Genomic DNA, 25,467 nt, shown 5'->3' with positions numbered 1-25,467 from the left:
ACACCCAATGCACGTCATATTCACCCCTTAAAATAGACAAATGACAGACGCTGAAGCAGATATAGAAGTTTGAGTTCAATTGTGGCAATAATAAAGATTCCACACATCGTTGAAATGACTACACAACCCTCAGTTATATTTCTCTGATCTTGGATGTTTGGAGTTTGTTTAATTTAAAATCTGCCTTGGGTTATTGAATGCATGTATCATTCTTGGTGATTGTGTGTTTGTGGGTCAGAGGTTCAGCTCTGTTGTTTCTCAGCCGCAGTGGGTTGAGTCACAGGATTATTGACGCTGCTTCTCTCTTCAGCTTAGACTCGTTCAAAGACGTCTTGAGAAGAAGAGCAGCTGCATGCTCCTCCAGTCTGACGCTTATTTTCCTTCAGAATGGGGAAAGAGCGGATTTTACTTTCTCTAGTCTCTCTCTTCATTTCTATGGGTGAGTTACTGAGTTTTGAACTGGTTAGAGTTAGTATTTTGTCTAATCAGATCTGTCGTTGTCTCAGTAATCCTCAGTAAAGTGTGTTCTGTGTTTTATTCAGCTCTTTGTCATTTCACACATTCAGTACAGTTAGAGCTATTATATCAAATCCATTACCATGTCCATTTCTGACACTTTCTAAATGTACTGAATTTTTGTTGCATTCATCCAAAATGTTCCATGTTATTGAATGCCATTTTAAACTCTAATAATGAACCACAAAAATCCCAATGAACAGGAAAATTGTTGATGTTGTTTGAAGATGAGCTTAAGATTTCTGCATTTCAGGGAAATCTGATTTTGCACCATATTTTTATGATAATGGTGCTAACAGCTTCAGTGGAAACATGGCGTTATTCAGCGTCGCAGAAGACACATCTGTTGGTTAGTATTAAAATACTCTTCACTTCTGAATTGAAGTCTTCCTGAACCATGCAATAATGTGTTTAAAAACCCCATTTATCATTTCAACATTTTCACAGATCCCATATGTCTTCTGATAGATATTATCGTAATGGTGTGGTGACTTTATATTTGATGAGCACGGTTTTGTTTTAATTATGCTTTTGGATTGCGGGATCAACTGAATGAGAACACTTGTGCTACCTTTAACAAATGAGACTACTGTACACACACACAAGATCAGTTGATGTCGTTCTGTTTCTTCCACAGGAACTTATCTGTACACACTTAATGGCTCTGATCCAGAAGGGGAACTTGTGACCTATGGCATGACCTTTGATAAGGGCTACAAAGAGTATTTCAGTGTCAAGCCCAAATCAGGTCATGTGACTCTCGTTGAAAGTCTGGACAGAGAGGTTTGTGTTTATTTTCTTATTTTAAAATAAAGCACTTCGTAACCTTTCCATCTATCGCCATCTCTGTTAAATAGTAATGGATTGCAGCTTTAACATCTCATGTCAGGAAAGATTCCTGCTCATCTGTGTTAATAATTCATCTTTTTTATCGTTTAGGTTCAAGATGAGATTGTGATATTTGTGAGCATCACAGATGGCAGAAACAAGGTGACAAACTTTACACAACACAACAAGACTTCCATTAATCTCCACCTTTCTGTAGGAGCACAAAATCACTACAGATTTTCATGACAGAACAAAAAGCTTTTGGTCTTTTTGAATGTGGAAATACTTCCTTTTGGACTGTGATGTCCAAAACATTCATCTAACTTCTGACCAACAGTGAGAGTTTGGGGCGGGACACAGGGCTAGTGTCAAAGGGATGACAGAGGCGTTATTATTTGTTTTGGCATGTTTAGTCGTATATTTGGAGGTGTTTGTGTTTTTTTTCTTACTGTGTTTATTCGTTAATATACTGTGTATCAATCTAAACATGTATATGTAATTTGTTTGGTCAAATACGCTCTATGTCTGATTTCTTCAGGTTGTGGAAAGAGTGAGTGTGTTTGTCACAGATGCTAATGATGAAAAGCCAGAGTTTTTAAATCTACCATTTATAGTGGACGTCTCTGAGGTAAGCATGATTCCCTGAGTCATCATGAGCAGGATCTGGAGCTCTTATAATGAATGTTTTAAAACCCTGTGTGTTTGTGTTAAAGGACACAGAGGCGGGCAGAAGCATCTACAGAGTCCAAGCTGTGGACAGAGACCTCGGGTCCGGAGGAAGTGTCACCTACTACTTGCAGGTCAAATAAAAAAATCTCCCTCCTGCTTCTGTATAACACCACGTGTGTTGATGTCCATAGACGACAGTCACATGTTCACACAGATCAAATACACTCATGTACCATCAGCATCATGTGATTTTACCGGATTAAATTTCAATGACATTTGGGTTTAGCCTCGCTAGTCTTTGTGTTTGGCTGCGTGTCACATTTGTTACTGTCAGACACAGTCATCTGAGGTTAGACGCTGAACGTTTCATCATCGTTTCACTCGTATTATAATTTGTAATTATTATACACTTTTTAATCATGCAGTTCATTGGCTTATAATATTTGAAAATGAATGAAATATTTCGACTCTTCTGAAAATGTTTAGGCGCATTGCAGATGTATTGACCCTTTTCAGAATCAGATCAGAATCAGAAAGAGCTTTATTGCCAAGTGTGCAAGGACACACAAGGAATTTGTCTTAGTGACAGAAGCTTCCAGTGCACATACAGGTTAAAAAAGTGACAAGGCACAGGTATACAAAACGTAAAAAATAAATATGTGAGAGACAATACACATTTGACAAAAAGGACAATATTATTCTCAAACCTTTAATCACAATAATAACATTTGTCACAAGCTGAGGATGTTTCAAATGGCAGCAGAGTGTCAAGAAATAGCCTTAAACATTGTCATTCATTGCAGTGTATTGGATTTTATTGTACAGATTAGTTTGTAGTATTGTGTTTGTATTGTCATGAGTCTTGTTTTGTGATTTCTCTGCAGTCTGCACTCAACACTAAATTCACCATTGATGCTCACAGTGGAGTTCTACGCATTAAAGCCGGTGAATCGTTGGACTATGAGCTCTCCAGAACTCATTTTGTTACTGTGGTTGCAAAGGTGAGAACCAGACTCGACAGAATAAAAACCTCTCTTTTTTCTGTGATAGTTCATGAAGTGTGTATCAACAGTTATAGTTTAAAGACTAATTCACTAAGCACTGAACTCTCTTTCTTCAGTGAAACACAAAAGCAGCTCATTTGATGAATATTCTCTTGTGTGGATTTAATCTAATGGCAGTATATTATGACATCATAAATCAGCATTACAATAGTTAGTGATGCTTTGAAAAAGCATAACTATTGTTATTCGAATATACATACTTCTTATAACTATTCTTGTTCCGCCAAAAGTTTGTCACGCTACTTGTCCCGCAGCTTTTGACGTAGACCCATGAATGAATACATTACATCGACGGGCCTATTCGGGAATGGTGTGCTATGACTTTTATAAGGGATCGGGTGGGGGGGTGCGATAGGGGGGGCGAAAAACCACCCGAAAAATCCCATTGACTTAACATTGCGCCCAACTTTGATGGGTCGTAGCTCCGAGCGAGGAGATTGAAGAAAAAAAACGGATAATACACGATTTGAAGAAGTTATCAGGCTCTATAAGAACATAAATCACAATGGGGTGTAAGTTGCACCCCTGGGGTGTAAGAGCCACCCAAAATTTCCCATCGACAAGAAGCATGCCCTTATAAGGCGTAAAACTGTCCCGTGTTGAATATCTTCACAATACAACCATTTAGAGACAAGGGGGTGGGCTCATTTGACTCAGGCTACCAATCAGTGTCACATGATCATTATGAAGCTATGAAGCCACGCCCATAGCAACCATTTACAGCAACCTAGCAACCGTTCCCATAGACTCCCATTATAAAAAGTCCAGGTGGATATCTTTGGAACACAGTGTCGTAGAAACAAGGGGGTGGGCTCATTTTAATCAGGCAACCAATCAGTGGCCCAGGAAGTTCATTAAGCTACGAAGCCACGCCCATAGCAACAAAACATGTCAGCCTAGCAACCATTTAGCAATACCTATATCTCTGCATCACAACATCGTAGAGACACGGGGGTTGGTTCGTTACACTCATAGCTTAGAGCATCATCTATTGGAAGATGCTAAGCCACGCCCATAGCAACCAAACAGGTTAGCCTAGCAACCATTTAGCTACACCTATATATCTGCATCAGAACATCATAGAGACAAGGGGGTTAGTTTGTTTCACTCATAGGTTAAGAGTATTATCAAGTGCAGATGCCAAGCCACGCCCATAGCAACCAAACACATTAGCCTAGCAACCGTTTAGCAAGACCTATAACTCTGTATCAGAACATCTTAGACTCATGGGGGTTGGTTAGATTCATTAGTACTTAAAGTGTCATCACCCTAGTGCCGAGTTCCGTGGTTTGCCACGAAAGCATCACTGACAGTTTCTTTAGAAAATGTTGTCTTTAGAATCTAGTTTCAGTTACAGACGTCTGGCTGATGATTTTCCAGACACAAATGATGATATCTCAGTTCAAAAGTACCATGATTTTCACCACATAGAAGCTGTACATTGTTTTCCAGGATGGTGGTGGTAATTATCTTGGGAAGTACCTCATTATGACCTCATCAGCGATTATAACCATCAATGTTCTTGACGCTCAAGATTCTCCTCCAGTATTTGTTGGTACACCATATTTTGGATTCGTCTATGAAGTCTTTGTTCCAGTAAGTTCCAGGATGTTGACATGTTTGAATTCTTGAAAAACAGAAATGGATATTGCAACAAATATCATAAAAATAAAAGCTATAAATGTGCACTATTATCTGAGTGTTCAAATTTAGCTTTTATGAGCATGCTGTTGTTTTGTCTGTTTCTCAACAGGGATCAGAAATATTCACCGTATTCGCGAAGGACGGCGATCAGAACAACATCAATCCCATTCAGTATACAATCCTCAACGGTAGCAGCTTTGACAGCCAGACTCCTGGTTCGTGTTATCTGGTTAAATTGTGTTAAATAAATAACTGATGTTTGGGTCTTTCTGTCTGCGTCAGGCGGCGATCGACTCTTCAGTATCAACAGCACCAGCGGCTGCATTAGCTTGACATCAGTACCTGGACAGCTGAGGAATGAGCTTTATGAATTAAAAGTCAAGGTGGGCTAGATTTATCCCTAAACAGTAAAGAGTTATAAATGTAGAAGTAATCCCACGCCTGCATACTAAACGTTTCGTCACTTGTGAAGGCTTCTGAAGTTGGTCCTGACAACCAGTCACTGGACTACACTGTTACCACGGTCACTATTCGTGTGATGGACCTCAACAACCACCCACCGACCTTCTACGGCGAGTCCGGTCTGCAGAGCACGTTTGACTTGACCATGTATGAGCATCCACCTGAAGGAGAAATCCTGCGAGGTCTAAAGATCACAGTGAACGACTCGGATCAGGTCAGTGAATGCATGTAAGGTCATGTAAGTTTCATCATAGCAGGACACTTGTATTGTACTCCACATGAGCAGATAGAAGAAGATCTTCCCTAGACTTTAGATCTACAGTGTTCATGGCAGCGTCAAAGAAATCTCACAACCAGAAATGGAGCTTTTATTAATACTTAAGGTTAATGATAGGTTGTTTTTATAAACCCATCTTTCTTTATGGTCATCAGGGAGCAAACGCTAAATTCCGACTGCTGCTGGTGGGACCTGCACGGGTTTTTCGTGTGGTTCCTCAGACGGTTCTAAATGAAGCTCAAGTTACCATCATAGTGGAAAACTCCACAGCCATCGACTACGAGAAATATCACTTGCTCACCTTCAAGGTAACTCTTAATGATCCAGTCATCATATGATGCTTTGTGTCAAAGCTGAACAATTCATTCCCAGATGTGTCTTTTGTGATATTTCTCAGCTGTTAGCTGTTGAGATTGACACTCCAGAGAGGTTCAGTGCGACAGCAGATATTGTCATCAATCTTTTGGACACAAACGACAATATTCCAAAGTTTTCTTCTGAATTCTACATCGCCAGAATCCCAGAAAATTCTCACGGAGGTTCCATTGTTGTCGCAGTGACCGTAAGATGAACCCTGTGTACATGAACACATACGGATGATTGTGTTTGTGTCTCACAGCAGCTCCAGGGTTTTTATTCAGCTTCACAATAATGTCTGATCTCTTTCAGGCCACAGACCCCGACTCTGGGCTTTGGGGGGGAGTGAAATATTCCATCTATGGTTCTGGTGCTGATCTGTGAGTAAAGCCAATATTGATGATTATGGTTTGAGTTAATTCATTCTGGTCCTTATGCCATGATAAAGTGATTAGTAGCCAAAATATTCTCTCTAAATAAATGATAAATGACAAACCCAATGAAAAGAAGATGGACAGGTTTAACTCAAACAGAATTATTATCCAAGTATAATTGGATGGTATCTGATTGACATGGTTGAGTGCCAAAGAAGATGAAGACATCTGTGAGCACTACTTCCAGACAAACTCCAGAAAAGATGCTAGCTAATCTTCTAATTGGATTGGAGAGGTAAAAATAGCTCGTCCACACCCTGTCAGTGAGTCAGAGCCCAATTATCCCCACCATCTGACAGCTGGAGGTAGGAAACATACGGTTAATGCAAAACCTGTAAATTTATGCCGTGATTCTTCCACAGTGCAGGAGACAAATTATAATCTTGTGAAAGATCGCAGTTTTTTAACTGACTGTTAATTTTCACCTACAGAGTCACATTGACAAGAATAAAGCAACCCAATAAAATCCAGACTGTTTTACGAGTTATTACAAAGGCTTCAAACACACACATTTGTGACCCTGGATCACACAACCAGTCTTAAGTAGCACGGGAACATTTTTAGTAAAAGCCCAAAATACATTGCATGGGTCAAAATTATCGATTTTCTTTTATGCCAAAAATCATTTGGATATCAAGTAAAGATCATGTTCCATGAAGATATTTTGTAAATTTCATACCATAAATATATAAAAACTTTATTTTTGTGAGTGGATGGCCTGCTACGGTGCTTTTGCACAGAGTTTTTGCACCCTCAGATTCCCATACACCAATAGAAAGCTTAATTATTCCGCTTTCAGAGGATGTAAAAATCTCAATTTCGAAAAATTGACCTATAAGACTACAGTACTACAGTTACTACAGTAGAGGATGTCAGCTGATCGTCTGTGATGTTGTTAAACGTACAGTAACAATGATCAGGGAAGAAAGTTGCAAACTCCATTATGGGCTGATATTGATATAGACACCACATTCTATTTATTTAAAATGCAATAAATGATGGAATAATCGTGATTTGACATGCGTTCTCAATGAATGGCTGTGATTGTGTGTTACAGGTTTCTCATTCATCACACCTCTGGTGTTATTTACACACAGCCCTGGGCATCTTTAGATGCTGAAGTCAAGTCAAAATATAATTTCTACATAAAAGCGGAAGATATCGAGGGCAAGTACAGCCTTGCTGAGGTGTTTGTGACCGTGCTGGACTTAAATGACCATCCCCCAGAGTTCAATGACAACTTTCTGGAGAAGACCATGATTATTGGAGCACCAGTGAAAATAGAGGTACTGGACCACAGCTGTAACACCAAGTTCATATACCGTATTTACTCTGTTTATGTGCATTCAATTGTACTGGTATTCCTTGGACGTGTATCAGTCTGCTCTGCATTCAATGTCATGAAACTCATGAATGAAGGAGAATATTTGGTCCTGATTTTGGGTTTGTGTTCAGGCAGTAGATGAGGACGCAGAGGAACCCAATAATCTCATTGAATACTCCATCATGAAAGGCGATCCAGACAACATCTTCGACATCAACACATCTACCGGCGAGATCAAGCTGAAGCCATTTATCAAATCTATGGAGATTGTGCAGAACATCACCAAGCAGAAAGACTGCAGGTGGTCTGTGGTGGTCCAGGCGCGAGATCAAGGCTCCCCGTCCTTCAGTACCACTGCTGTAGTGAAAATTGACATCACAGAGTCGGTAAGACAAATCTCACCATACTCTGCAAGATAAATATAGCTCTACACATTTATTTTATTGCTCATGAAATACCGCTGTATTACAGACGGATGAATTCTTTCAAGCACCCTGTATTGCCCATAGTGTACATGAATATAAAGGATATGACATGTTGTGGCATTATTATCCAGTATCATATTAACATTTCATTAATGTTAATGTTTTACACAACTACCAACACTTATGACATAACGTATAATGAATGTTTATTCATTATTTAAACATTACTAACTGTGTGTGTGTGTGCGTATTTTAGAATGGGCTCAAGGGACCCGTGGCTGCCTTTTTAATGCAGAGTCGAGACAATCCGATGAAAGTTGTTGGTGTAGCGGCTGCTGCCATTAGCCTTATGGTATTGGTGACGGTTATCATCTCTACGGTTATGTATTTACGCAACACAAAGTCTAACAGGATCACGCCAGCACGTCGCATCATACGTAGAAGAGCCAGAGAGCATCACCAGTGGACCTTCAGACCACCGCTTGGACTCACAGACAGCAAAGGGAACAACAACAGCCCCAGGCCCATGCCACCCATCCCCAGAGATCCTGTCTTACCTCCACCGCCCTCCAACCCCAGCGAGAGGCAGTGGACCGTGCCCACGGTGTCTGGTGTCGTGTCATCCGGGAAGTCCAGTCGCAGCTGTAGACGGAGCACGGATAAACTCACAGACGACATTACAGAAGATGTGAGCTCGTCTCTGGTGTCTGAGCTCAAAAAGAAAATTGAGCAGAAAATCATTGAGGCCAATCAAAATTATTACTGCTGAAAACACCTTACAGGATCTGTGTGTGCAGATGGATTGAACTTTTAATGTCACAAACAGTTGTGTTTCAGGCTTCAGCTGTTTTGTAACATGTTGTACAGTAATTTAAGATCTCTGTCTTGTATCTTTAAAACTGGAATTAAGTCCTCTGAACAAGTAACTAACAGATTGTGTGCTTATAAAAGTAAGAAAATGGTTGATTAAATACTGTTTGTTATCTATTGACACTTGTAAATCACCTCTTACATCGACTCACATGTTAAAGTTAAAGCTGCATAGTCTAAGTCTTATTTTTAGCAGCGTAATGCCATCTTGGCATTTATTTCCATTCAGTCTCAGCGATCTAAACTCTTAATATTAATTCAACTTTTATTTGTTGTCGTAAAACATCAAATTAAAAAATGACTGTCTGAAGAGACATGAAGGTTCTGTAACGACAAATAACAAACATTTCGTTAATGCATCCTGTTACTGTTTGCTTATGTGAATATTTATGTTTCTTTAATGAACAATCTTGCTTTTGGTAAAAGTGTATTTTCTGACTGTATGCCTTTCGCCTGATGTTTGTAGTTATTACTGTTGACCTTTGATTATGTAAAGGTTATTTTTCACTGTTTCAATTTCATTTGTGTGTCCATTATTCATGAAGAGGAATACATGATCATCCACCTGCTCAATTGTTTTGACCAGTTTTTGTCATGTAAAGCGTATGCACTAAATGAAACTTAAGAAAACATTTTTAATAGTGTTTTTTACACACACATTTTTATCTTTTAGATGCTTGTATTCAAAAGAGCCAGAGAAAAACCCAAGAAAGTATTTGACAAAATCGATGATGATATGTGGTAGTAAAGCATGACTGTATCGTTTTTAGTAGAAGTGTATCTCACCTGCAAACTGTTAGTGTAATAAAACACAGCAATGAAATTTACTGCTGTTCCAGACCGGATTTATACATCTTAATACACAAACAAGACTAACATAGTCTAATAATAAATGCAATATTCACCTTTGGAAAGTATGAAATATATTTAACGGTCATTTAAAAACAACAAACTGTAAAAAGAATAATATTGCACTTGGTTCATAGAGTGCAAGACAATAAATTGCATTCATATGAAACACTAAAAAACATTGCTTTACTTGTACAGTATAAGAGACAAAACAGCCATCATCAACATCTAAACAAAATGTTTGTTAACAGAACCAGATGAGAGAGTGGTAGAAACTAGGACTGGAATCAAGGTGCATTTCCAAATCCATCACTCCACAAAGGCAGATGAAGCGTTCAGGAACCAAAGACCAAATGAAAAAAAACATAATTTTACTGGCCATAACACCAATATATTACAGACACATTTACAGTAATTGAAAAGATGATAGATTATAAATACAGTTTCAGTGTTAATGTGGGGAAACCTCTGTACATCAAATGAAAGGAAGAATTAGAAACCACAAACAGCACAAATCTGTCTAGTAATGCAGACGATCTATAAGACGATATTCTCCTCGTGTTGACACCGCTTCCATTGGGCCTTTAGAGAGACATGGGTTTCACATACAGTAGACAGATGCCGCAAAATATTTGTCAAAGTATTCATGAATGAAAGGTGCAAGAGGACAGAAAGACATTTTGTCCTTGAGTTTGAACTCAAATGGTTTGTACCCTGTCAGGGCAGAGAAAGGACAGCGATATGTATGTATGTCTCCAAACGCAAACTGAAAGTCTCCTTTAGCCCATGCCAAGAGTGCACTACAGGCACAAAAGTCTGTCAGCAGAAGTATTCGTTGGGTTGACCCTCAGTCCTGGCCGTGGCCTCCGAATCCACGCTGGACCGAGCAGACAGCAAGCGGTTGGATTCGTCCGGGTTAAGTCTGGTCATATACTCTCCCTCCAGTCCTATAGTTTTGGTGCCCGGAGAAAGAGTTTCAAACGTCACATATGAATCTTGAATGTCTTTGGACTTTCTGCCCAGCAGCTTCTGTAGCCTCCTCTTAAGGGCCCCGCAGCACACGATGAGCGTCAGGGGGACCGCGATGACGCAAGCCACCGTGATCACCACCACATTTATGAGCTTCTGAGTACCGCTGGCACTTGCGGCTTCATCCGTGGAGAAAATTACACATTGCTCCTTCTTGGGAATGAGACCTTTCACGCACACACAAGCTATGTACTTGGTTTTAGGCACCAGACCTTGGATGGTGACGCGATTCTTTCCTGGCCCGACATCAATACGCCGCATGTCTCGCTCACCAAACACGGCGTAGAGAACGCTGAACGATGTGGTGTTGGTGGCGGCAGGCGCTCGCCAGTTCAGCGATACGGCGTGGTCCGTGTCACCAATAACTTTCACCGAGCGGACCACTCTGCGCTCGGGACCCTGCTGAAGAGACGATGCATTAGCTTCCAGATTGCTCAGCACATCTTTCTCCAGCTCGGCCAAGCTGTCGTCGGGCACCGGGAAGGCCGCGGGAGATGCGTCTGAAGCCTCATCAGAGATGCTGTAGCTCTCGATCTGGATGGCAGCTGTGGCTTTCGGTCCATTCAAGGGTTCGATGATGGGCACGGCCACTGGTGTCGTGGCTTGCGGCACATATCTGGCGATGAGCTTCTCTTGGTATGCTGCCCGGCCGCTGCTCTTCTTGCTGTGGGGTTTCTTGGCAACTTCATCAATCTGCCACGTGTCCGAAATGATGAGCGAGATGATGGCATCTGCGCTCCCAACAAAGTTGGTGGCTTTGCAGACATATTTTCCAGAATCTTGGTATGAAACAGCAGGAACAGTGAGAATGGACCAGATTATGCCCTCTTTGGAGATTTCCTGTTGAACTGTAAGACAAAACATCACTGTAAGACGCACCTGATATATGCCCAACACATACAGTATGTTTGCTCTACATTTACATTGACAACATTTACACAGTGCATTCAAGCTATACATCTTATTAGCATGTGTGATCCCTGGGAATTGAACCCACAACCTTTTGAGGTGCTAAAGCAATTCTCTACCACTGAGCCACAGGAACTCTCACTAGGCAAGCAAGAGATGAGCTGAGAGGAATTTCTTACCAAACTTACCACTGGCGTTCATGGGTTTGCCATCGGCTCGGGACCAGGACAGCTCTGGCATGGGCACTCCGATGGTTCCACAGCGCAGCAGGACATTGTTGCCAATAGAGCTCCGGACCCTGGCGACGGCCGTGTGGACACGGGGAGATTGACACTTGCGGAGCTCCGCGTCAGAGAAGAGAACTCCAGACAGGCTCTCTGGCTCGGCACAGCGCAAACGCGTATCGATGAACGCCACCGAAGACGAGGGAAACTTCTGGAACTGAACCAAATCAAAGAGACGACAGTCACACAGCCAGGGGTTGTCATGGAGACCTGCGCAAAGAACAGATCATTCCATAACTTCGTGGAAGCAAAGATCATTTGAAACATTTTACATCAGGACTTGTTAAAAGTGAAAACAAACTCTCACCTAAAATAATTTTGGAATTCTCTGCGTCTTGAGAAGGTTTTACAGAGAACCACGAAGAAAGAACTTCTGCCGGGACGGTGGCCAGATTGTTGCTGGACAGATCCAGATACGTTAAGTTCTTTATGTAAAACGTCGCCTCTACCGGGATGCTATTTATCTTGTTGTTGTGCAAATCCAGAAGCCGAAGGTTGGGCGTGTCAATCAGACATTCCCATGGAAAGGAAGTGAGAAGATTGCCATCCATCCGTAACTCATCCAAAGCATAAAGTCCACGAAAGCTGCCCTCGCTGAGGGAGGAGAGAGAGTTGAAGGATATCCAGAGGTATTCCAGGCTGATGAGGTAGGGAAAGGTGTCAGCGGTGACCCGGCTGATGCCAGTTTTCTCAATGCGCAGTTTGGAGGTGTCTGAGGGAAAGTTCTTTGGGACGTCAGTGAGTTCTGGGTCATTGCACAGGACGCTCCTATAAGAACAGATCTTTTGATCACTTTGATGTTTGATGATGTAAAAAATCAGATCAAGTAAGAGTATGAGGAAAATCAACATTCAAACATTACCGTCATACTTATGCTTCTCACCGTATCTATTATATAATGTTATGAAAATCTTTCCTTTTATTTCTTTTCTTGTATTATTATGGTATATTGTGTGTCTTCGAGGCCTCAGGCCTAATTCGGTGGGCATAAGCATCAGGGAAGAATCAAATGCTCACAGTTAATACAACAAACTAAAACGAGTGAAAGTCGGCCGTTTGTCTGTGTGAAACAATGACAGATGTGAATCTTACCTTGATTTGGATCCGTCGCTCAGTTTGTGGTAGAAGCAGTTACATTGAGGAGGACAGGTGCTACAGAGCAACGGCAGGCAACACAACAGCAATCCAGAAATGAAATAGACACGAGCGGACATCTTCTATTCTACTTTAGTGTACTGCACTAATGCTGTTATCTGCAGAACATCTCTCACAAACACTGTCTGCGCCCTCTGCTCTCAATCCCCAGATAAAAAGGATTAAAGGAGCAGATTAGAGGGAGGATTTGGTGTATTTTCATTTACACGATTATTCCTTCCTGGAAGCTCATAGGCTGTCTGCTTTCCTTTTGTATATATACAGAATAGACCCTTCTTTCTTCATTGGAGAGTTAATTTTAGACCCGGGATTGGGCAACAGGGTTAGAATTAATAGAATCTTGGACTTCCGCTATGGCGGCATAAGTAAGTGACAGCTGAGTGGAGAGTCTCCCGATCATTTCAAATTATATACATCATATACAGTGAATTATATTTTTTAAGACATAGCAGTTGCAATTAAACAAACAAGGAAGGGTCTACAAACGAAACGGTGCACGATGAGCAGCGCTTAGCAGAAAAACTCGTCATCACAATCTAAAAAGACTAGCGTTGCTAACAAGCTAGCGAATTTAGTGGCAGAGGCCTCGCCTCAAGAGGAAAGCCGAGACGTGGGGGAAATAGTCGACGATTCCATAACAATGACACAACTTATATCTGAATTAGCCAAGCAACGGGATATTCTGAAGGAGGACATGGCTGCCTTGATACTAAATTCCGTCAAACCCCTGCAAACATCGGTGGATGCCCTGCCCAAAATGGTACACTCTTTCCAGAGTCAGTTGACCTCAACGGAAACCATTGTGGGCGAAAACTTTGAACGTCTTGTGGCGGCGGAATCTATCAATTCCCTTAATGCCAAAAACAGCATGTTAATGGAACGTATCAACTACTTGGAGAACAGATCCCGTCGTTCCACTCTGCGTATCCTGAACGTTCCGGAGGGGAGTGAAAATGGCAAGGACCCCACCACATTTGTATCGGAGATGTTGGCGGAAGTTATGCCTGAAGTCTTCGCTAATCCACCACCCCTGGAGAGAGCACATCGCTCTCTCGGTCCTAAACCTGCGGCGGGTAAACCTGCGCGTACATTCGTGCTGTGCTTTCATCGATACCGAGACCGGGAGCTTACTATACGATGGGCCAGGCAACATGAAGTGAAGCTCAGGGGGGTCATGCTGAGGATATACCCGGACCTGAGTAATGCCCTCGCGAAGAAGCGTGCCACGTTTAACCCGGTGAAACAAGCACTATATAAGGAGGGCATTCAGTTTCGTCTGCTGTACTCCGCACGCCTTAAAGTCACATTCAGGGAAGAGAGTTTCTTCTTTGAGACCCCAGATAATGCAAATGACTTTTATGTGAAACAAGTGCTTACACAGAAGAAAAAGTGAACCTTGCACTGAGGGTTTGTTCATTTTGACCGCCTCTGAGCTCTGGGTCTTTCTGATATTGGTTTGGAATTTCTGCAGCTTGCGTTTGTTGCGGACAGAATATGGTTAAGGTATTGTTATGTTATATTTCTGTGATTTAAATGATTTTTCATATCCCTCAGGCCTATGGTTATGTTACAACAATAGATGTATTTTTTTTCTTCTTCACTGTGTAATACTATGTTCTATAATGTGACGTTCCTACTTAAATTACAATTTCTAAGTTCACTGTTTTACATTTAACAATATCTCAGTTGGGAGACATTCACAGGAGAATAAATAACTAACAGAGGTAATAGGAGTAAGTCAATATACTGGGAGCACTGGGTTATAGGGCTGCTGCCTTCTTATATTGGGAAGGATTGGATGGGGATGGGCGTTATGATTTTTTTTTCCCCTTTTGTTATTTTTTGGCCCCTTTTTTGGGGGGGGGATTTTGCCATACATATGAGACAGGTATTGGAACTATACAGATATATCATGCATAATTACGTCTATGAGAATACTGTTTATTTCCTATCCTTCCTATAACTAACCAAGAGACATGACATTTATAAAAATTATCTCATGGAACATATCGGGTTGCAACCACGTGATTAAACGTAAGAAAATCCTCACATATCTTAAGCAAAACAAATCGGATATAGCTATGTTACAAGAAACCCACCTCAGTGCTGAGGAATCTGAGAAATTTAAGCGGGGATGGGTCGATCAAGTATACTCAAGCACATTTAATACTAGGAGCAGAGGTGTTATATTGATTAGGAAAGGCTTAGATTTTAAAGTTCACAAAATACATAAGGACCAAGAAGATAGATGGATAGCTCTGGACTCTAGCCTAGAAGGACAGAAATATACTATCATGAACATATACGCTCCTAATGTAATGTCTCCAGATTTTTTTAACGAAATCTGCAATATTATTAGAAACATTGGCAACCATAACATAATACTAGGTGGTGATTTTAATCAAGTCAGAAATGTGGAACTGGATAAATCTAATAACAAACAGACCTCCCCGGTAGCGAACTTAGCTTCAGACACTATGATTGACGAATGCTGCCTGATAGATATATGGCGTACTCTGCACCCTCTAGAAAAAGACTTCACATTCCTTTCTCTCCCGCATCAGTCTTACTCAAGGATTGACTATATTTTAATATCAAAACACCTAGTGGGTCAGGTTCAATCTGCCTCCATTGGAAATATTGTTTTGTCAGATCACGCTCCAGTGGATGTTATCATTATGATCTCAGATAATAATAAACACACAAGATGGCGCTTCAACAATTCACTATTGCAAAATGAGATCTCATGTTCCATTATACAAACAGCAATGGAGGAATATTGGCTATTTAATGAGGGCTCGGTCCCGGACCCTGGTATAACGTGGGATGCCTTTAAGGCATTTATGAGGGGTAAGCTTATTCAACACTGCTCCCTACGTAAGTGTCTGGATCGTGAAAAATTACTTAAACTTGAAGAAACAATTAGCTCTCTGAAAAAACAACACATTAGCCATCCGGATCCTACACTTTTGAGTAAATTAAACAGCCTGAAATTGGAATTAAATGATATTATGCAGAAAAAAGCTGAATTTGCCCTATTTTGTACAAAACAAAACTATTATGAAGGAGGAGAGAGAGCAGGTAAATACCTAGCACACAGAGTCAAACAGCTTAGCACACAGAACTTAATCCCTTCTATCTTTGATGATAAAGATAGACTGATTACAGATGGAAAGGAAATTAACAAGGTTTTTACTAAGTTCTACCAAGAACTATACACATCGCAAGGGGAAGTTCCGATTGAAAAATATGGCCAATTCTTTTCTTCTCTTCAGATCCCATGTCTAACAACGCTAGAGGAAATTAGGGAAGCCATACGTGATCTCAGACCGGGTCGTGCTCCAGGGGAAGATGGTTTCCCATCAGACTTTTATAAAAAGTTTTCTGAATTTCTAGCACCAAAATTGCTCTCTGTTTTTCAGTCTGCTTTGATTACGAATACACTTCCAGAGAGTATGTGAACCAGCCTAATTACTCTTATACACAAAAAGGGGAAAGATCCACAGTACTGCTCAAATTATAGACCCATTTCACTTGGTAATGTAGATGGGAAAATTTTGGCCAAGGTACTCGCAAAGAGACTAGATAACTTATTACCCACTATCATACATTCTGACCAAGTTGGGTTTATTAGGGCTAGGTCTTTGGCAGATAACATGAGAAGATTACTACACCTTATCTGAAGATGTAGGGATGCTGCGGACCCTGTCATGGCTTTCTCCCTGGACGCGGAGAAGGCCTTTGACAGGGTTGAGTGGGGCTTCGTGTTTCAGACCCTTGAAAGATTCGGATTTGGGACTATGTTTACTAAGTGGGTTAAATTACTATATAATGGCCCCCAAGCATCAGTGATGTGTAATGGTGTAGTGTCTTCGCGATTTAACTTATATAGGGGCACTAAGCAGGGATGGCCCCTATCGCCTCTTATCTTTGTGATGGTTTTAGAACCATTAGCCATAGCTATACGCAACAACATAAATATTAAAGGTGTTTGGGCCGGTCAACAGGAGCCTAAGATACTTTTATACGCTGACGATATCTTACTTATCTCTAGCAACCCACAAACAACAGTGCCCACAATGTGCTCCTTAATTGAAGACTTTTCTCAAATATCAGGATATAAAATAAACTGGAGTAAATCTGAAGTAATGCCTTTGTCTAAAGACTTTAATGATTTAGAAGCGCAATGGCCATTTAAATGGATTCCATCTGAGTTAGTCTATCTGGGAATTAAACTTGTACCTGGCTTAGAAAAAATTATGCAGATCAATTTTCAACCAGTTATTCAAGAGATCCAAAATCTGCTACAGAATTGGAGCAAACTTCAAATGTCTATTTTAGGCCGCATCAATCTAGTCAAAATGATAATTATTCCTAAAATTAACTACTTGTCATACATGCTTCCCCTTGCATTACCTCTATCACTTATGAAAGAGTACAATAAAAGTGTGGAATCCTATATCTGGCAAGGAAAAAAGCCCCTATTCAATCGCACCAAACTGTATTCTGCTAACAGCTCGGGTGGGCTGTCTTTGCCCAGAACGGACTGGCTCCACTGGTCTTTTTCACTCTCACAGTTGACTTAAATCAATATGTAGCCCCCACATGGGTGCATATCGAAAGAGATTTACTGGCCCCTTTTTCAGCAGAGGCCTTTCTGACACAGAACGCTCAACCAATTCCTGACCACAATCCGGTTCTTAGATTTGTTGGAGAAAGTTGGAAATTCTATCATCAAAACTTCAAACAAAGTCCGTGGCTGACTCCTAGAGCCTCAATTTGGCATAATACAAAACTAAGAATAAACAAGAAACCTTTCCTCTGGATACAGTGGGCCAATAAAGGGATTTGTTTTTTAGATAACCTCTATGAAGGAGAACATGTGGTCTCATTTAACCATCTGAAACAGAAATATAATTTGTTGAACAATGACTTTTGGAAATATCTACAATTAAGGCATTGTCTCCATTCAACCATTAAAAAAGGCCCTGACCCACTAACGGATATACAGCACATTTTTGCTACTAGTGGCTATAAGAAAAGACGTTGTTCGGCTTTCTATGGCTTAGTTAGAGATGTTAATGCACCTAGTGGACCTTAAGTGGACTTAAAATGGCATGGGAAAGAGATCTGGGGAAAACAATTAAGGATGAAACGTGGAAGCAGGTTGTATCAAAATGGCATTCTTGTGTTCTTGAAATCCAATTGGAATTAATAAATTATAAAATTCTTAACAGGTGTTACTGGACTCCAAGCAGGATGGCTAGACTTAAACTAAGGGATGATGATCTGTGTTGGCGATGTAATACTGGTATTGGTACAATGAGTCATATGTTATATGAATGTGACAAGGTCAAAGAAATGTGGGAAAAGATTGTACATTTTGTTAATGACACTTTCAGCCTAACACTATAAAAGAACCCTGCCCTATGTATGTTGGGTATCCTACCAGAGGATCTGTGCCTTTCCCGACAACAAAGACAATGGTGCCGTCTAGCTATGGTATCTGGATGTAGAATCATCCTCAGACATTGGAAATCTACCTCATCCTCATCGTTTGAGGAATGGCTAGAACTCATGTCTAATATTGCTAGCTATGAACGTGTCATATTTAGAGTTTCAGGACGCCTTGATGTATACACGAAAATATGGGGCTCTTTTGTCATATATGACCTGTATAGTTGTGTAAAGTTATACTGAAGTGCCAAAACCCATATGTATTCAATTAGTTTATTTGTACTATCTTCATTTATTTATTTGTATTATTATTTTATTTTATTGTTTTATTATTATTATTTTAGTTTTTATCATTATTATTATTAATCTATTTACTTTTGCTTTTGGGGGGGTTAATCGTTATTTTCGATGCCTTTGACTGTTCCTGTATATTGCTGTGTTAAGAAAATAAAAGCAAAAAATAAAATGTAAAAAAAAAAGAATTAATAGAATCTTATTGCTGAATGGGTTCGTTTTACTTTTTAACAAATGTGTCGGGTCAACCACACGCGACAAGCAATGTGAATCAGACTTAGCTTGGTTTCGCTTTGTACCTTGCATTCATATAGACAAATTCAATAGCACAGTATGTATGAGTACAAATGCTTTTATGTTAAGCGTAAAACGTCTTGGTTACGGATGTAACCTCAGTTCCCTGATGGAGGGAACGAGACGTTGTGTCGAGCCGACAGATGGAGTTCGCTCTTGAGAACCTATCAACTTCTGACTAGTTTAGAAAAGGCCAATGAAATTGGCGAATGAAATTTGTATGCCGGACTCCGCCCCCGGATATCCGGGTATAAAAGGGAGATGGCGTGCTGCATTCATTCACCTTTGGAGCCTGAGCATCCCTCGACCGCTGCGGCGGGCAGCCAGCGTTGTGACAAGAAGGACACAACGTCTCGTTCCTTCCATCAGGGAACTGAGATTACATCCGTAACCAAGACGTTCCCTTTCTGTCGGTCTCTCGACATTGTGACAGATGGGGTTCCTATGGAAAACGTCACAGCGCTGTGCCGCGTCACAATCTCTAGCGGAGCGACGCTGACTGGCCTGGGCGAGTCAGACGTAAGCGCCAGCGCGAAATTGTAACCGTCCAGTGGAGAGGTAGGGGGTCCCAGAGCTTTTTGAGAAAAAGGTGGGAAGCCCCTGCCACCGGCCGTCACAGGCGGAGGCCTTGATTCTCTAACAGCGAGAAGCCGCCCGGCACCGTTAGGGCCACTGGGTAAGCATTATTCCCCCCTGGGGGGAAAACGCTACAGAGAGCACCATCCTACCATATGGAGGAATTAGTGCAGACACCACATGGTCTCACCATCAGGGGAGAACTCGTGGGAAAACGTGCGGACTGAAGGAGTTAACCGCAACCGCACCTAGGGAGGTCATGGGTTGCCGAGGTGGGAACCATTCATGAGGATACATCAGACGGAACCGCCCATGGGGGGGGGGTTACCACGTCTGGAGCACTAGGTCCGGTTAGAGCTATGTGGTAGATAACTCAACTGTTCCCTAAGGAGGCAGGGCTGCTCTGCCCAGCCTGCCCCCAGGAGGGTGCTTAGTGATGGATGGAATGCCTGTTCTTTACCCAGTGGGGAAAGAAAGGAGGCGTAATAGCCGCTGATCCCCCTAGAGGAAGGGGGAAGGGCTTTCGCAGACGTACGCCCTACCGGCTGCCGGTCCTACACGTTGCCCTGCAGGACGAGGGCTGACACCGGTTCCACGCGTAGGTATTAGAACCTCGCGAAGGTGTTGGGCGACATCAGCTCTGCAGATGTCTGCCAGAGAGGCGCCCTGAGCCAATGCCCATGAGGAGTGTGCCTCACTCCTAATGGGCAGGGGCAATCTTGAGATCGGTATGCCGTAGCGCCGGCATCCACGATCCAGTGCGTCACCTTTGTTTGGAGACAGCCCTCCCCTTCTGCTGACCTCCCGAACAGACAAGAGCTGCTCAGAGCTTCTGAAGCTCTGCGTGCGGTCCAAGTAGAGGTGCAACGCGCGTACTGGACACAACACGTATGGGGTTGGGTCTTCCTCCCCGGTGGGGAGCGCCTGCAGGTTCACCAACTGGTCTCCAGGGGGAGTGGTGGGAACTTTGGGCACGTAGCCGGGCCGGGGTCTCAGGATAACATGAGAATCACCGGGCCAGAGTTCAAGGCAATCTGTGGACATGAAGGGTGCTTGTAGGTCCCCTACCCTCTTGGAAGTGAGCGCCATCAGAAGAGCCATCTTTATCGTGAGGTGAGAAAGAGCGGCAGCTCCGAGGGGCTCGAAGGGGGGGGGGCTCTTGAGGCCCGCCACCTAGGTTGCAAGAGGGTACGGAGCTGTGCTGTCCCAGAGGCTTCCCAGCAACTGGGTCGTGATGAGCGGCCGTAGCGGCTACATACACTCCCAGTGTGGAGGGGGGAGAGGTTACTCTCCAGTCTCTCTTGAGGAAGGGACAGCACATTCCCGATCGAGCAACTCCGTGGGTCTTCTCTTTGAGAAGAGCACCAGGATGAGAAGAGGCGCCACTTATGAGCGTATAGCCGCCTAGTGGCCGAGGCCCTAGTCTGAGTGGTGTCCCACCCACCGGGGGTGGGCCACTCAGGATCTCCTCATCCCGTCCAGACATGGAAGTTCCAGGGGTCTGCCTGGTATGCCGTAACGTGCCCCTTCCCCTGGGAAAGGGGGTCCTTCGCCAGGGGGATCGGCCAGGGGGGAGTTGTTGTCAAGAGCCTTAGCTCCGAGAACCAAGTCCGGTTGGGCCAATAGGGCGCAACTAGTACCACTTGATGCTCCTCTTCCCTGGCCTTGCACAAGACCTGTGCAATGAGGCTCACTGGAAGGCATACTTCCGCTTACCCCGCGGCCAGCTGTGCGCTAAGGTATCAGTGCCAAGGGGTCCCTTGGTCAGGGAGTACCAAAGCGGGCAATGGGAGGAGTCCGGGGAGGCAACAGGTCCCCCTGTGCCTGGCCGAACTGCTCCCATATGAGCCGGACTGCACGGGGATGGAGTCGCCACTCTCCGCGAGGTGTTGACTGACGAGAGAGCGCGTCGGCTGTCTGGTTCAGGTCATCTGGGATATGTGTGGCTTGCCGGGAGCTGATCACCTGCTGACTCCACAGGAGGAGGCGTCGGGCGAGTTGTGTTAGCTGCCGTGAGCGAATGCCACCCTGTCGATTGATATACGCCACGGCAGTTGTGCTGTCTGACCGGACCAGCACGTGCTCGCCCTGCACGAGAGGCTGCAGCCTCTTCAGTGCAAGTAGCACAGCCAACAACTCTAGGCAGTTGATATGCCAACGCAGGCGGGGGCTCGTCCACCGCCCTGACACTGCGTGCCCGTTGCACACGACACCTCACCCCTGCAGGGAGGCAACCGTCGTCACACGACGTGCCTTGCTGCCCTAGGGGGATCCTGTCCACCAAAAAGGTCATTGAAGACCAGGGGGTTGGGGTGCGTCAGCAGAGAGGTGTGATGACCATACGCCTGCTGCCGGTGTGCCACACTCTCCAGGGAACCCGACTCTGTAGCCAGTGTTGGGGCGGTCGCATGTGCATCAACCCGAGGGGGACCACTCCCACTGAGGATGCCATGTGCCCAGGAGCCTCTGAATTGTTTCAGGGGGACCGCTGACTGCCTGAAGTGCTTCAGGAAGTTCAACACTGACCGCTCTCTGAGTCAGTCACGCTGTCATGGGGACGGAGTCGAGTTCCATACCGAGAAAGAGGATGCTCTGCACAGGGGAGAGCTTGCTCTTTTCTCAGCTGACCTGTGGTCCCAACCAATCTAGGTGCCGGAGCACTAGGTCCCTGTGTGTACACAACAGATCTCGTGAGTGTGCCCAGTTGAGCCAGTCGTCGAGATAGTTAGTACCCGCACACCTCTCTCCCCGAGGGGAGTGAGGGCGGCTCCCCCGATCTTCGTGAAGACTCGTGGGGACAGGGACAGACCGAAAGGGAGGACTCTGTACTGATATGCCCGCCCTCGAAAGCGAGACATGAAAGTAAGCATCCTTCAAGTCGATTGCCATGAACCAAGCATCTGGTAGATGCCAGGATGTGCTTCTGCGTAAGCATCCTGAACAGCAGCTTGAGTAGGTGCCTGTTCAGGGTACGCAGATCTAGCAATCCCCCTTTTGGGGATGGTGAAGTACAGGCTGCAAAACCCGTTGAACATCCCGGCTAGAGGGACGAGCACGATTGCTTGCCTGAGGGGTGGTGACCCTGGCCCGAAGCACAGGAGCATCCTAACCTCTGACTGAGGTTGAAATCAGGGCATATGGTCTTGGACTTCCTGTTTGCTGAGAGCGCGTGGTTTGAGTCGGAGCTCTTTCAAACTTATTCTTAATACATCGTTTATTCTTGTTATATCTTAAGACTTGTGTTTTAAATTGTTATTCACCGAGGGTAAAACATATCCTTAAGTATATCCCATACCAAAAATCGTCCTTAAACGCACCGATAATTTATTTTTATCGGATCACTCGCTATTAGCCTCAGGCTGTTAGCATTCCCAGCCTGCCTGCTCACTGCTTAACACACTGTTCTCATTATTACATCACTGATGGCTAATGTTTCAGATGTGTTTGTACCTCTGTGTGCAGATGAGGAAACGATCGCACTTCAGTCGGAACTGGAGGCTGTGGAGAAGCAGATCCTGGATCTACTAGAGAAGCAGACACGCCTGCGAGAACGAAAAATGGCGCTGGAAACATCCAGAGCTGACGATCGCAAATCCGCGGTAAGTTTTCTTCGCGGTTTTAATACTCCTTCCACTTCTACTCCACGTGTTTCTCTGCACAGAGCCCAGGCTTCGAGAACATGGTCAGCCCAAATGAACTTCACTCCTGCACCGGCACACCCATGGCGAAAGGCGCGAGCTAGGACTGGAGCGATGACCCAACCGCCGCCACCGGTCTTCGAGATCCCGACCAGGAACCGCTTTGTCGCCCTCTGCGAGACGGAATGCAACGCTGTGGTCATCGGAGACTCAATCGTCCGGAACGTACGCGCTTCCTCCACTAAAGGTAAGGTGCGCACTCATTGTTTTCCTGGCGCCCGTGTTCTTGATGCTCTGCGCAGGTACCTGCGATCCTGAAGGACGATGCTAACGTCGGAGCTGTCGTGCTGCACGCGGGGGTGAATGACGTCAGGATGAGGCAGTCGGAGATCCTGAAGAGGGACTTCAGGAGTCTGATCGAGACGGTACGCAACGCATCGCCCACGGCGAGGATCATCGTATCAGGGCCGCTTCCTACCTACCGACGAGGGAATGAAAAGTTCAGTAGACTATTTGCTCTAAATAAATGTTGATGTCATGGTGTATTGAACAGAAGCTGCTCTTTGTTAATAATTTTGATCTGTTCTGGGAGCGACCTAGGCTCTTCCGCCCTGACGGCCTGCACCCCAGAGCATCGGAGCGGTTCTTCTGTCTGACAACATCTCAAAGACGCTACGCACCGCTTGACTACGTCTCCCAGCGGTAAGTCAAAACTTCAACCATAGTCTGTGTTCCAAACCCAATTAGAGGTCTTTAAAATTGCGTGGAAAGAGAGTGCAAACTGTTATAAAAAGGCACTAAAAGCAGCAAAGGCTGAGCACCTCCGTAACCTCATAGAAACTAACAAAAACAATCCAAGGTTTTTATTTAGTACAGTTGCTAAACTAACAAATAAACAGACTTCACCTGACCTGGGTATTCCGCCGCACCTTGGTAGCAATGATTTCATGAATTTTTTTACAGAGAAAATCGAAAACATACGAGACAAAATAGTAAAAACTCAACCTCCAAGTCTGTCCTATAAATTAGTACCAACCATCGCCCCAAAAGAAAGGCTACAGTGTTTTTCACCTATAAAACAGGAAGATTTAATTAAACTTATTGCAACATCTAAACCTACAACTTGCTTATTAGACCCCATACCAACTAAATTATTAAAAGAGTTATTACCCGTTGCAATTGAGCCCATTTATAACATTATCAACTCGTCAATTAATCTAGGCCATGTCCCAGGACCTTTAAACTGGCCGTCATTAAGCCTCTTATCAAGAAACCAAACTTAGACCCCAATGAACTAGGAAACTATAGACCGATTTCAAATCTCCCTTACCTGTCTAAAATACTAGAAAAAGTAGTGTCCACTCAGTTGTGCTCTTTCTTACAAAATAATGACATACACAAAAATTCCAGTCAGGCTTTAGACGCATCATAGTACTGAAACTGCGCTCGTTAAAATTACAAACGACCTGCTTATAGCATCAGATAAAGGTAACATCTCACTCCTAGTCCTGCTTGACCTTAGTGCTGCGTTCGATACTGTAGACCATAAAATACTTCTAAATCGCTTACACAATTAATTTAATTTAATTTTAATTCAATTATTTGTCAAGTATGGTGACCCTACCGAAATGTGACCTCTGCATTTAACCCATCCAGAGAGTAGTGAACACACGCACAGCAAGTGTGAACACACGTACACCCGGAGCAGTGGGCAGCTATCACTGCAGCGCCCGGGGAACAAGTAGGGGTAAGGTGCCTTGCTCAAGGGCAACCTCAGTCGTTACCCGCCGGCCCTGGGGATCGAACCGGCAACCTTCTGGTCACGAGTCGACTCTCTAACCATTAGGCCACGACTGCTCCTGGTGAGGAAGTACCCCCCCCCGGAGGAGACTGGAGAGGTCTACACAGTTCGGAAGATCCNTGGGGAGGCCCCCGGGGAGGAGATCGGCTCTGCTGCTTACCTGCCTGGCGATTATGTAGCACAACGCACTGTCGTTTGAGAGTGCTGAGGGCTACTGATTATCCTCGACATTGGGTCTCGCTGTGACGCAACGTCGAGTTGCCGAGCACCATCGTGTAGAGGGTGAGAGCGGCTGTGATAAACACCCAGAG

General features: G+C 43.7%; 2 protein-coding genes and 1 long non-coding RNA gene across 5 annotated transcripts; 2 read left to right on the top strand and 1 right to left on the bottom strand.

Moving 5' to 3' along the window:
• Nucleotides 1-212: 212 nt before the first annotated feature.
• On the top strand, nt 213-9,386 carry LOC130549665 (cadherin-related family member 1). Its single transcript, XM_057326950.1, has 17 exons — nt 213-439; nt 770-865; nt 1,154-1,299; nt 1,456-1,506; nt 1,883-1,972; nt 2,058-2,144; nt 2,898-3,014; nt 4,530-4,673; nt 4,831-4,909; nt 5,004-5,104; nt 5,194-5,397; nt 5,616-5,768; nt 5,858-6,022; nt 6,130-6,197; nt 7,309-7,537; nt 7,707-7,961; nt 8,257-9,386. The coding sequence occupies exons 1-17, from the start codon at nt 388-390 to the stop codon at nt 8,767-8,769; spliced, it is 2,550 nt and encodes an 849-aa protein (XP_057182933.1). The 5' UTR covers nt 213-387; the 3' UTR covers nt 8,770-9,386.
• A 392-nt stretch (nt 9,387-9,778) lies between these two features.
• lrit1b (leucine-rich repeat, immunoglobulin-like and transmembrane domains 1b) lies at nt 9,779-13,184 on the bottom strand. 3 transcript variants are annotated; one of them, XM_057326951.1, is made up of 4 exons: nt 13,034-13,184; nt 12,249-12,709; nt 11,837-12,151; nt 9,779-11,596 (listed from the first exon to the last, which is right to left on the bottom strand). In XM_057326951.1, exons 1-4 carry the CDS (start codon nt 13,153-13,155, stop codon nt 10,539-10,541), a joined length of 1,956 nt encoding a protein of 651 aa, XP_057182934.1. In that variant the 5' UTR covers nt 13,156-13,184; the 3' UTR covers nt 9,779-10,538. The 3 variants fall into 3 exon arrangements, with proteins under 3 accessions (XP_057182934.1, XP_057182935.1, XP_057182936.1); XM_057326952.1 differs by having other exon boundaries at nt 11,846-12,151; XM_057326953.1 differs by having other exon boundaries at nt 12,249-12,686; nt 13,034-13,071.
• LOC130549667 (uncharacterized) lies at nt 12,476-24,028 on the top strand. The gene is made up of 3 exons (XR_008962237.1): nt 12,476-12,588; nt 23,180-23,316; nt 23,379-24,028. It is a non-coding gene; the product is annotated as an uncharacterized LOC130549667 (long non-coding RNA).
• Nucleotides 24,029-25,467: the final 1,439 nt, after the last annotated feature.

The sequence above is a fragment of the Triplophysa rosa genome, unplaced genomic scaffold (genome assembly GCF_024868665.1).
Source record: "Triplophysa rosa unplaced genomic scaffold, Trosa_1v2 scaffold147_ERROPOS851237, whole genome shotgun sequence".
NCBI classification, from domain to species: domain Eukaryota; kingdom Metazoa; phylum Chordata; class Actinopteri; order Cypriniformes; family Nemacheilidae; genus Triplophysa; species Triplophysa rosa.
Note: the sequence above shows the minus strand (reverse complement) of the source record. Positions and strands in the feature narration are given on the sequence as shown.

Bases quoted from the DNA above. Each gene is read 5' to 3' on its own strand.
- lrit1b (XM_057326951.1), bottom strand. From the start codon at position 13,155: ATGTCCGCTCGTGTCTATTTCATTTCTGGATTGCTGTTGTGTTGCCTG. The intron at 12,152-12,248 runs GTGAGAGTTTGT...TTCTTTGCGCAG, and splicing joins GAATTCCAAAATTATTTTAG to GTCTCCATGACAACCCCTGG. The intron at 11,597-11,836 runs GTAAGAAATTCC...TTTGTCTTACAG, and splicing joins GAACGCCAGTGGTAAGTTTG to TTCAACAGGAAATCTCCAAA.
- LOC130549665 (XM_057326950.1), top strand. From the start codon at position 388: ATGGGGAAAGAGCGGATTTTACTTTCTCTAGTCTCTCTCTTCATTTCT. The intron at 5,105-5,193 runs GTGGGCTAGATT...TCACTTGTGAAG, and splicing joins TTTATGAATTAAAAGTCAAG to GCTTCTGAAGTTGGTCCTGA. The intron at 6,023-6,129 runs GTAAGATGAACC...GATCTCTTTCAG, and splicing joins CCATTGTTGTCGCAGTGACC to GCCACAGACCCCGACTCTGG.